General features: G+C 39.7%; 1 protein-coding gene across 1 annotated transcript in view; it reads left to right on the forward strand.

Moving 5' to 3' along the window:
• The window catches only part of LOC106870745 (polyamine-modulated factor 1), a 28,580-nt gene extending 17,769 nt beyond the window's left edge, over positions 1-10,811 (forward strand). The window contains exons 4-5 of the mRNA XM_014916935.2: positions 1,892-2,090; positions 6,816-10,811. Coding sequence (XP_014772421.1) covers positions 1,892-2,090; positions 6,816-6,869 — 253 coding nt within the window. The 3' untranslated portion in view covers positions 6,870-10,811. The remainder of the gene's footprint in view (positions 1-1,891; positions 2,091-6,815) is intronic.
• The last annotated feature ends 1,364 nt before the right edge of the window (positions 10,812-12,175 follow it).

Here is a 12,175-nt window from a genome sequence, read left to right on the forward strand (position 1 = left end):
GAGAGATGACTGCACTGGTATGGTCATGTGTTGCGTATGGATGAGGAGAGCTGTGTGAAGAAGTGTCACACCCTAACAGAGGAAGAGGTAGACCCAGAAAGACATGGGATGAGGTGGTGAAGCATGACCTTCGAACGTTGGGCCTCATAGAGGCAATGACAAGAGACTGAGACCTTTGGAGATATGCTGTGCTTGAGAAGACCTGGCAACTAAAGTGAGACTGCAGCCATGACTGATGCCAGTGTTGCATGTCCGGCCCATTTAAGAGGACCCTTGATGCATCGGGTGATGTGGTATGCTTGAGAAGACGTGTTGAGTCAAGTAAAACCAAAATTGTAGCTGTGGCTAGTATCCCTTGACTGGTTCCTGTTTTGGTGGCATGTAAAATGCATCATCCGAATGTGGTCAATGCCAGTGTCCTCTGACTGGCTCCTGTGCCAGTGGCACATAATAAGCACTCACTACACTCTCAGAGTGGTTGGCATTAGGAAGGGCATCCAGCTGTTTCTACAGCTGGATGCCCTTGGGTGGAGAGGGTCTGTGAGATATAATGCAAGCTTTATTGGACCTAAAATTTGAGGTTGTGCAACATTTGGTAAGGTGACTATTGAATGCCCAGTCGAGATCAGATTGGAGCCTGGTGCAACTGCTGGCTTTCCAGACCTCAGTCAAATTGTCCAACCCATGCCAGCATGGAAAGCAGATGTTAAACGATGATGATGATATACACACACACATATATATATATACACACACACACACACACACACACACACACACACACACACACATATATATAATGTACACACACACAGAAAGATATAATACCTGAATCATCTTTGTTTTTCACTTTTTCATGTTTTCATGGTTGATAAGACACCAGTGAAATATTGGAGACAGTTCTTTCGTTTTCCAGGGAGGGAAGAGTACCATGTGACATGTTTATTCCATGTCTGAAGATGTCTGGGGTTGGTTGTTCGTGTTTCGCTCAGACTTGCAAGGCTATGGCTTCATTGTGTTCTTGAGCAAGGCACTCCTTTTCATGTTGCTCCAATCTTCTCAGCTGAAAATGAATACTAGCCAAGTGATTTCAATGCTGTCCTTTCTCCTTCCAGCTGTCACATTGTCAGTGTTCTATTGAGTCAAGAGGCTGTCTGACTACACAGGGATCTCAAACAGTTACTGAATGCCCTGTTTATATTTGTTTGCTAGTGGAAGCCCTGCTTTGATATGCACACACATAAGCATGCTTGGAATGGCTTTCCTGCTGTTTCTGTCTTGCAATTCGAACTCAGAAAGAAAATGTGAAACCATGGCTCTGTAGAAGACACTTGCTGTATAGGGGGATTGAACACGAGACCACATACTTGCTAAGAAAACTTCTTAACCCTGCAGCTGTACATAACCTCATGCTATGTCACAGGGAAAACTGCTTAACCCTACAAACTATAAACCATGGCCTGGCAAGGCCAGAGAGATGCACCAGGTTCAGTTGTCTGCTTTCGCAGGTTTCATGACAGGATGCACTTCCTAACACCAGCCACTTTATAGAGTTCACTGAGTGCCTTTTATGTGGCACCAAACACTAGCAGGGTTGCCAAGTAACTTGTGAAACGAAAACCTCTCAGCTGGGAGAGGGAGTGCATCTGTGGGAAGTGGTTTCACTCTCATTTCTGCCAGTTGAGAGGCTGAAGTATAAAAGAGGGATAAAGAGGGGTGTCTTACTGCAGAAGAGATATTTGGCTACCCTAGTAGGAAAAGAGGAGAGAATGGGGAGATTGACACACACAATCACACATCTATACATACATCCATACATACACCCCTCAGGTAACAATTCCGGGCAGTGTTTTTATGTTTTACTGCTAATCAAGTTAATTACTGTTGCCAGGCGTCCTACAGGTAATGTTGATGATGACATCCGTGCACACTTGATGCCAGTAAAGATGAAATTACGAGACAACTTACAGACTATGTTGAGTAAATTGGAAGAAGAGAACAAACAGTTACAAACCATTGTATGTGAGCGACAGAAGAACCTGATAAAAGCTGAACAAAAATTGAAAGACTATAATGGTTTCTTTGAAAAAGTGAGTTGAAATTTGAAATAATCTTTTTTACTGACATTATTTTTTTATGTTTTGTATTTTATAGAACAGTGTGTGAAACCAAGCAATATTGTGAGTTAGAAATTGCCAGTGGATCAGTCTATAGACTCATATGGAAACAGCAACATAAGCAAGTTGGGAATGGATGGGGGTGTCTTTACTGATTTTTACATCCTTCAACAATATACACCAAAAGATATAAATCTATCATCATCATCATCATCATTGTTCAACGTCCGCTTTCCATGCTGGCAGGGGTCAGATGGTTTGACTGAGAACTGGCAAGCCAGGAGGCTGCACCAGGCTACAATCTGATTTGGCAAGAGTTTCTACAGCTGGATGCCCCTCCTAACACCAACCACTCCGAGAGTGTAATGGGTGCTTTTTATGTGTCACCAGCAGGGACCCAGTCAAGTGACACCGGCATCAGCCATGCTCAAATGGTGCCTTTTCCATGTCACTGGCATGGGTGCCAGTCAGGCGGCACTGGCATTGGTCACGCTCAAATGGTGCTTTTTATGTGTGCTAGTCGGGCAGCACTGGCATCAGCCACGCTTGAATGGTGCTTTTTACTTGCCACCAGCACTGGTATTGGCCACAACTAAGATTTCACTTGGTTCAACAGGTCTTCTCAAGCACAGCATATTGCCTGACGCTTGAAAGGTGCTTTTAAACAGGCCAGTTATGAGACACTAACATTGGCCATGACTATGATCTCACTTGGCTAGCCGGGTCGTCTCACGCACAACATATCTCCAAAGGTCTTGGTCGCTTGTCATTGACTGTGAGGCCCAACATTCGAAGGTCGTGCTTCACCATCTTATCCCATGTCTTTCTGGTTTTACCTCTTCCACAGGTTTCCTCCACTGTTAGGGTGTGACACTTCTTCACATAGCTGGCCACATCCATCCATATCACATGACCATACCAGTGTAGTCGTCTCTCTTGCACACCACAATTGATGCTTCTTATGCCCAACTTTTCTCGTGATTGCACACTGACATTACACATCCAGCAGATCATACTAGCTTCATTTCTTTCAAGCCTATGCATGTCCTCAGCAGTCACAGCCCATGTTTTACTGCCGTGTAGCATGACTGTTCACACACAGGCATCATACAGTCTACCTTTCATTCTGAGGCCCTTTGTTACCAGCATATATATATGTATAAAAATTTGTAGTGCACTATATAGATTCAAAGAATCATGTTGCTATCATGGAAAGCTTCTCTAGCAAATCCAGCTAGCAGACCACACAGGAATCCACTATAGAGGAAGATAATGCAGAGTTCTTTGCAGTTGAAATCCAGGAGTTCCAATCAATGCAATTATTTCCTAAGGAGTGTATAGAACGAAAAAAGTCAAGAAGTATGAGAGGTGATTATATTTGTTTAACCACTTGTTATTTTTAGGATTATGGCTGTTTTGCAGCCTTTCAACATGTTATAATAATTTCAGTGTATAATAAAATTATTTTACATGTCTTCTCTAATATGCAACTCTTAGGGTGAGGCATTGCTACGACCATGATGTTCTGGTGATCTGATAAGCTTTCTTCCTTTATCTGCACTGATTTGTAAATATACAATTTTATTGTATTAGGTGAAACATGCATATTAGTGCAGGCATTATTTTCATCAGCATCATTGTTTAATGTCCGTTTTCCATGCTGGTATGGGTTAGAGAGTTTGATTGAGGTTGTTCTGCTTTTTCATGGCACCAGAGGCTGAACTGAGTCTTGTTGTTATCCACTTTTGAGATCTGCTGTCTTTGGTCAAAGTGAATCCTAGGTACTTGTTAGGGATCCACTTCATCAAGTCTCTCTCTCTCTCTCTATTGAGCATGATGTTGATTGCTGTGTCTTGGTTGTTCCTGTTAACCATGATCTTGCTCTTTTCTGGTCTGGTCTTCATCCCATATACTTCTGCTACTTTTTGCAGTCTGGTGGTGACCTCCTGTAGTTGCGCTCTGCTGCTTCCTAATAGGTTAATGTCATCAGCAAAGTGCAGGTTGGAAATGGACCATCTTCCAATAGAAACAGACAGGTGGCAGTCTTAAGTGTCTCCAGAATGATGTTCTCTGGGAAGATGCTGAAAAACATTGGAGAGAGGGTACGTCCTTGTCAAAAACCCACTGTTATCCTGAAGAATTCTCCAATGTTGTTGTTCAGGAGAACTGCACTACTTGAGTTTTCATACATCACAAGACATTTGTAAATAAGCATCATCATCACACAAGCAATGTTGTTTGTTTCCAGTCTTCTGTGAAAAACTGGTCTTGGGGAAATGTTACCTTGCTGGGGGGATTGGTGACATGAAGGGTATCCAGCCATAGAAAATCTGCTTCACCATATTCTGTCTGATCCATGCAAGCATGAAAAAATGAACATAAAGATGATGATGATGATATGTAGCTGTACCATAAAAAATGATAATATTTTTCAAGAAATAGACTGAAACTAGTGTTTAGTAAATTCATTGACATAACATTCATCCATGTCTTTAATAGAGATTGTTACAACACATCATGTATTGCTAAGCTATGTTCTGATCAAGGATCATTTATAAAAAGTTATAAATTTTGTCAATAATCAATGAAGTGTGCAGTTATCTGCATGAACTGATGCAAATTGCAAGATTTAGTGAACTTCAACAGCTTGAACACACATTGCAGCTGCAGGGGTTGCACCACTCCAAGGCCATCTGGTCAAGAGGCAGTCATGACACAAAAATACCATCCATTGCCACTGTAGGCAGTGGTGAAGAATCGGGAATTGCAGAAAAGGGTACAAGGTGATGTCAGCTGATTTGCCTGAGAAGCACCACTTAATCCTACGTTTCTAGATAGAGGGACTTGGAGGAACAACCTGGTCTGCGAAAAGAGGTTATGGAAGTTTGAAGACTCAGCAAACCGGCAGAAATTAAGACATTTTAAAGGAAACTTCTGAGAAGGAGGAAGAGTTAGAGACATATAGTATGGATGACAACTGAATGTTCTTGCAGGACGACCTACTGAGAGCTTCAGACCAAATCTGTGGATGGTGTATTATAGTCTTGGTCAGGCTGAGAGTGACATGGTGGTGAAAGAAGGAGATAGACAGAGTTATAAAAGCAAAAAGACAGGCTCCAAACCTGAGAAGAAAGAGGTATGGAAGTGCTATTGTGAAAGGTTGCTAAATGTGGAGAGTGCATGAGAAAAGAGTCTTTTGACCCTCAACAGAGGGACCATCCATCAGAGTGGATAGCCGTATGAGAGATGAGGCAATAAAGGATTTGAAGACAGGGAAAATCCCCTAGACCATCAGAAATCACTGCTGAGATGCTTAAGCTATTTGGTGGAATAGGATATGACCTAGTCCCTTGTATAGTTAATCAGATTATCCAGAGAGGTGTCATCCTCAGTGTAAGTAGTATTGTAGTTAGTTGCTACAAGAGTAAAGGAGATACCTTAGATACAAACAATTATAGAGGTATTGAACTGGTGGAACAGAGAGAGAGAGAGAGAGAGTTATCGCCTAATTGATTAGGAACTAAACTAATCTAGGAATTTGACAGCAGGGGATGCAGTTTGGTTTTTGTGCCAGAGAAGAGTGCTACAGATGCCATCTTCCTAGTGACAAAGCTACAGGAGAAGTATCTAGCTAAAAGTAAACCATTGTGCTTGGCATTCATTGATCTGGAGAAAGCCTTCAACAGAATCCTTCGTTTTATTACTGGGGGTCTCTAAGAAAGTTAGGGGTAAACAAATGGCTTCTCTCAATATGTATAACGCTTGAAGGAATGCTGTGTTGACCATTTCAGCAACTGACTATACCCTACATATACTGATCAAAGCTATGACAGGACAGGATAGTATCAAAAATGAAACTGTTTTTGGCAAATTAGTCGCACACTGGAGATTGATTGCCCAGTGCTTGACAACAACAACACAAAAGTAAGGTAAAAAGATTCAAATAGTATTCTGTTTTGAGAAGACTTGTTGAGTCAAGTGAAATTGAAATCGTAACTGTGGCCAGTGTCACCTGACTGACACCTGTGCAGGTGGCACATAAAAAGCAATCACTACACTCTCAGAGTGGTTGGCATTAGGAAGGGCATCCAGCTGTAGAAACCTTGCCAAATCAGATTGGAGTCTGGTTTAGCCTACTCTCTTGCCAGTCCTCAATCAAACCGTTCAACTCATGCTAGCATGGTAAGCGGACGTTAAATGATGATGATGATATATACATTCATACATATCATCATCATCATCATACACCTGATTTTCCTACTAGCATGGGTTGGATGGTTTGACAGGAGCTGGGAAGCCAATGAGCTGCCTGGCCTCAAATTGTCTGCTTTGGCATAATTTCTATGGCTGCATGCTCTTCCTAATTCCAGATACTTTACAGAGTGTATTAGGTGCTTTTTTTCGTGGCAATTTCCTTCAATTGTAAAGAAACTCACATTAGGTGACGTAGTCATGGATACACCAAGATTACATTATAATGTAATCATAGCTAAAAAAAAAAAAGGGAGTCAGGGATCAATCAGATGAATGATGCCTTTGATCATCTGTTTTTTCGGTTCTAGTTGAGCTGAGGCTGAACAACAAGAAAAGATCCCAAAATGAGAATTCTCAGGAACATTGCTGATTGAGCAGTTGAGAAAATAAAATACAACAAAATATATATTTTAGATATTTCTTTTTTCTTTTTTTCTTTTGCAGATAGCTGTGAGCGCTGAAGTGATCATGAAATCATCCAAACTGTCAGAAGCCTAAGAATTCTCTCTACAAAAGTGCAGGTCATTTTTGTTAAGGATGGATCACATTAGAATGAATTAATAGGGATTGGGGATTGGGTTGTATAGTAAATTGAATTAACAGCCTTATCAGTTTTGGTCAGAGGTTTCAAGTAAAAGATGTAAAAACTACAAAAACCAGCGACCCATTGCCTGCCTATCTGTAAGACCCTAATGTTTTCTGTGAGGAGATGAGTTCTCAATTTGGTGGATTCATTCAGATTTCATTGACAAATAATTCTTTATTTTACCAATTATAAATGAATGTGTGTGTATGTGTATATATGTGTGTGTGTGTTCATATGAATAGGTTTGTATATGTATATAAGTAAATGTGTGTGTGCGTATATATATATATATATATATTTATATATATCATCATTATCGTCATCATCATTGTCGTTTAACATCTGCTTTCCATGCTGGCATGAGTTGGACAGTTTGACTGAGGACTGGCAAGCCAGGAGGCTGCACCAGGCTCCAATCTGATCTGGCAAGGTTTCTACAGCTGGATGTCCTTCCTAACGCCAACACTCCAAGAGTGTAGTGAGTCCTTTTTACGTGTCACCTACACGAGAGCCAGTCAGGCGGCACTGGCATTAACCACATTTAGATAGTGCTTTTTATGTGCCACCAGCACAGGGAGCCGGTCAGGTGGCACTGGCATCGACCATAACTACAATTTTGCTTTTGATTTTTGGGAGGCCATAAATAATGTGGTTTTTCATACCACTTTTATTTTTCAAAGTTAAGTTAAACAAATTTCTTTTTTAATCTAAAATATACTCTCCTTCATTTTCTACAATGCTCTTCCATCTATTTGGTAGACTTGCAAGGCCTCTTTTTCAAAATTCACTTGTCTGTGACAAAAAAAATACTCCTCCAGTACTGTTCTGACTTCGTCTACAGAATCCATATCTTTTAGGTTTAAATGGTTTTGAAGACTGCGGAATAAATGATAAGCAGATGGAGTAATGTCCAGCGAATATGGTGGATGAGGAATCGTTTCCCATGCAAACTGCTCCAGCCTTTGGGATGTCATCCTCACTATGTGACTGAGCATTATCCTGATGGAAGAACACCTTTCGTCTTGAAACCAAAGATGGTCGTTTTCTTTCTAGCACTGACTTAAGCCACTCAAGCTGCTCACAGTAGATCTCCTTTGGTATCGTTTGGTTTGAGCTTAAAAGTTCAAAGTGGACTAAACCTTTCATATCCCACCAAACAGATAACAACACCTTGCGTGGGTGAAGATCTTCTTTAGCCTGGGGTGCCGGTGTTTCTCCTTTCCCTACCCATTGTCTTCAGTGCCTGACATTTTTATAGAGAACCTATTTCTCATCACCAGTCATTATTCGGTCCAAAAAAGGTTCATTTGTGAGACGTGACAGCAAAGAAGAGCACACATTCGCTCTCTGTACGTGACTAGACTTGGAAAGTTTGTGAGGTACCTATTGACCCAGTTTGCTGACTTTTCCGATGGCACACAGGTGTTGATGAATGGTTGAATGACCAAATCCAGATTTTGTTCCATCACGGTTTGCAGGACGTGCTCGTTGAGTTCTACAGATCTTCCAGAATGAGGCTTGTTTTCTAGGCTGTAGTTTCCAGTTCAGAATTTCTGGAACCACTGATGACACTGGCTTAAGCTTATTGTCCAATCCCCATATACTGCATTAATATTCCTCGCACTAAGAATAAGTACAAGGTAAAATTATTACCTGCTTTTATAGCAAGTTGATATATATATATATTTATATATACACATACAGGGGTTGGACAAAATAATGGAAACAGCTTAAGATTTAAGACATTTATTTTAATATGGAGTAGGACTGCCTCTGGCAGTAATTACACCTTGAATTCTACGAGATATGAACGCGTACAAAGTTTGAGTTGTTTCCAACGGAATTTTTGTCCATTTTTCAGCTAAAACAGTCTCCAGTTCTTGTAGTGATGATGGTGGAGGATATTGACTCCTTACTTGTTTTTCTAAAATGCACCATAAATGTTCAATAATATTGAGATCTGGAGACTGTGATGACCAGATAAGATGTTCGACTTCACTAGAATGTTCCTCGTGCTATTTAGTAACAACTTTAGTTGTGTGAATTGGTGCATTATCATCCTGAAAGATTGTGTTTCCCTCCGGAAACAGTTCTGCAACCATAGGATGAATTTGATCAGATAAATTGCTTAAATAGTCTTGACTATTAATTCTGCCATTGGGCTTGCAGATTTCCAAGATATAGCCCCTCAAATCATCACAGATCCTCCTCCATGTTTAACAGTTGGAAGAAGGCAGTTTGGGTCAAATGCTTCTTTTGGGTGTCTCCACACGTATACTTGGCCTGTGGTCAGAAATAAGGTGAAGGATGACTCATCCAAGAAAATAACATTCTTCCACTATTCTAGGGACCAATTCTGTAGGTTTTTAGTCCACACTAAACGCTTTGCAATGTTTGTTTTTGCAAGTAGTGGTTTTCTGATTGCAGCCCTCCCGTGAAATCTGGCTTTGTGCAGCTCCCAGCGAACAGTTTTTATGGAAACAGTTCTCGAGGTGGTCATTAAGCTCTGCAGTAATTTGGGGAGCTGTACTTTTGTGATCCTTTCTAACAATTCGCGTAAGAGTCTGACAGTCCCTATCTGCAAGTTTTGCTTTTCTTCCGGAGTTTTGTTTTGACGAGGAAGTTTTCCCCTCTTTCTCAAAAGCTGTTATTACTTTCAAGACAATACTTCTTGATAACCAAACATTTTGGCTGTTTTCGTTACTCTAGCGCCTGCCATATGAGCACCAACAATTTGACCTCTCTGAAAGTCCGATAGATCTGTCATTTTAGTGAATTTTAATTACCTTTTCCTGATGATATCTGAAAAGAAACAGCAATTTTAACAAAACATATTAAGCAACACTAATAATAAATAAAAAAAAAAAACATAAAAATAAACAAGCTTTTGACGGTTTTATAGATATTTCAAAATTATGATGCGAGGTGTTTCCGTTATTTTGTCCAACCCCTGTATATATATATGTGTGTATTATATATATATATATACACACACACACACACACACACACACACACACACACACACACACACACACATATGTCCTCATTGCTTTAACAGCCACTTTCCTATGCTTGCACGGGTGGTATAGGGTTCATTTTAGCAGAATGTCCACATGCAGATGCCCTTGCTATTGTTAACCCTGAACTGTTTCAAAATGAGGTAATATTCTCATGTTCTTAGAGAAGATTTGCTGCTTCTATGACACTTGTTTAAAACTATTACAAGATGTTCAAAGGATGCACATTTACATATGTTGGCAGCAGCATCTTTGCTTTCCATACCAGTGACATGTAAAAAGCAGCATTCGAGCATGGCCAATGCCAGTACCACCAGACTGGCTCCTGTGCCAGTAGCACATAAAAAGCACTCTCTGAGTGGTTGGCGTTAGGAAGGGCCTCCAGCTGTAGAAACCTTGCCAAATCAGACTGGAGCCTGGTGCACCCTCCCAACTTGCCAGTTCTCAGTCAAATCATCTTACTCCATGTCAGCATGGAAAGCAGACATTAAACACCAATGATGATGATGTTTGTGCAAAAAAGATAAACTGACTATGTATGTGTAAATGGATTGATTCTGCCAGTGTGTGTGTGGAGGGTGTATATATATATATATATATTTATATATATATATATATATATATATATATGTATATATATATATATGTATATATATATTTGTCACAGTGGCTAATGTCAGGAAATGAGGCATACATACCATAATTATAATTGAATGTTTATCAAATTTCATGGTGTGAATGCAAAAGTTGATATAAATACTAATTTTCTAGACAAAAATATTTATTACCTTAAAATGAAATTGAATAAAATAAATTTCTCATTTGTATAACTCTGTCCTCACTGTGTTTGTAGTGTCCATTTACTCATTGTCTTCCACCAAGCTTTGTATGTGCTCTCATCTTGTGCCTTTTATGTTAACTCTTTGTATATCTCTTTCCCCTTCTCTATAAGGCATAACAAGAGAAATCAAACAATCAACATTTATATGAATTATTTTATATATAGCATGTTCAAGGCACTGTTTCTTGTCTGATCACCAAAGTTGAGCAACATCAAACCTAGTTGGTACTTCGGTGGGTGACTACTAAGGAAACCTGGATGTTGTAAGCATCTCACTTCTTATGTGTAGGCATGGCTGTGTGGTAAGTAGTCTGTTTCCTAACTGAATGGTTCTGGGTTCAGTCCCATTGCATGGCACCTTGGGTGGGTGTCTTCTACTATAGCCTCAGACTCACCAAAGGTTTGTGAGTAGATTTGGTTGATGGAAACTGAAAGAAACCCATTGTGCGTGTACCCACACACACATACTCATTCACATAAGGGTGTGCTGAAAAGTTCCTGGCTTTGGGTAAAAGAAAATATGGGTGGGGGGGTCAGTTAATTATGATTTTATCCAACATATTCCCCTCTCTAATTCACACACTTACTGCACTGGTCCTTCGGCATTTCGAAGCCCTGTAAAAGGACTCAGAAGGTTGGGCTTCCAACCAGGCCTTTTGCAATATCCTAAAGCCAGGAACTTTTCAGCACCCCCTCATATCTATGTATGTATGTATGTATGTGTGTATGTATATATATACACACACACACACACATACACAATTTTTTTTTGTTTAGAATGGAGCAAGATAAAATTATAGACAGAAATACAATTACTTTGATAGAAACACATTTGAAAATGGATTTGTTTCGTTGGTCTTTTCAATAACCGGTTGCAGGAAATAACAAATTGTGGCATAAAATCATCATATTATAAAAATTGAAGAAAACCTTAATTAAAATAGCTTATAAAGAAGGAAAAGGGTGTGAATATCCAGGGTAAAGAATTAGATGTAAAAATAATAATAATAAATTAAAAGATATATATCCATTTAAAAATTTTTCATGCTCGATTGCATATACATTTAGCAATATATACACATACCACATCCCAAACAATCTATAATATACGTGTGTACACCAAATATACAGACGTAGGTATATGGCTACATACATTTACAGCCATATATAGGCAAAACAAATATATACAACAGAGTACAATATTGGGGTGGGCATAGCATGGGGAAATAAGGTACAGACTCCCTGTAAAGTATTTATAAAGTCTATGGTATTTCATCCAGTGGTGGGTGGGTGAATAAAGTCACTTTCAGGAGGGATAATTTTTCAGGCAGTAGTTCACATTGTGTTTCCATTGAACA

This window comes from Octopus bimaculoides, chromosome 2, assembly GCF_001194135.2.
Source record: "Octopus bimaculoides isolate UCB-OBI-ISO-001 chromosome 2, ASM119413v2, whole genome shotgun sequence".
Lineage (NCBI taxonomy): Eukaryota > Metazoa > Mollusca > Cephalopoda > Octopoda > Octopodidae > Octopus > Octopus bimaculoides.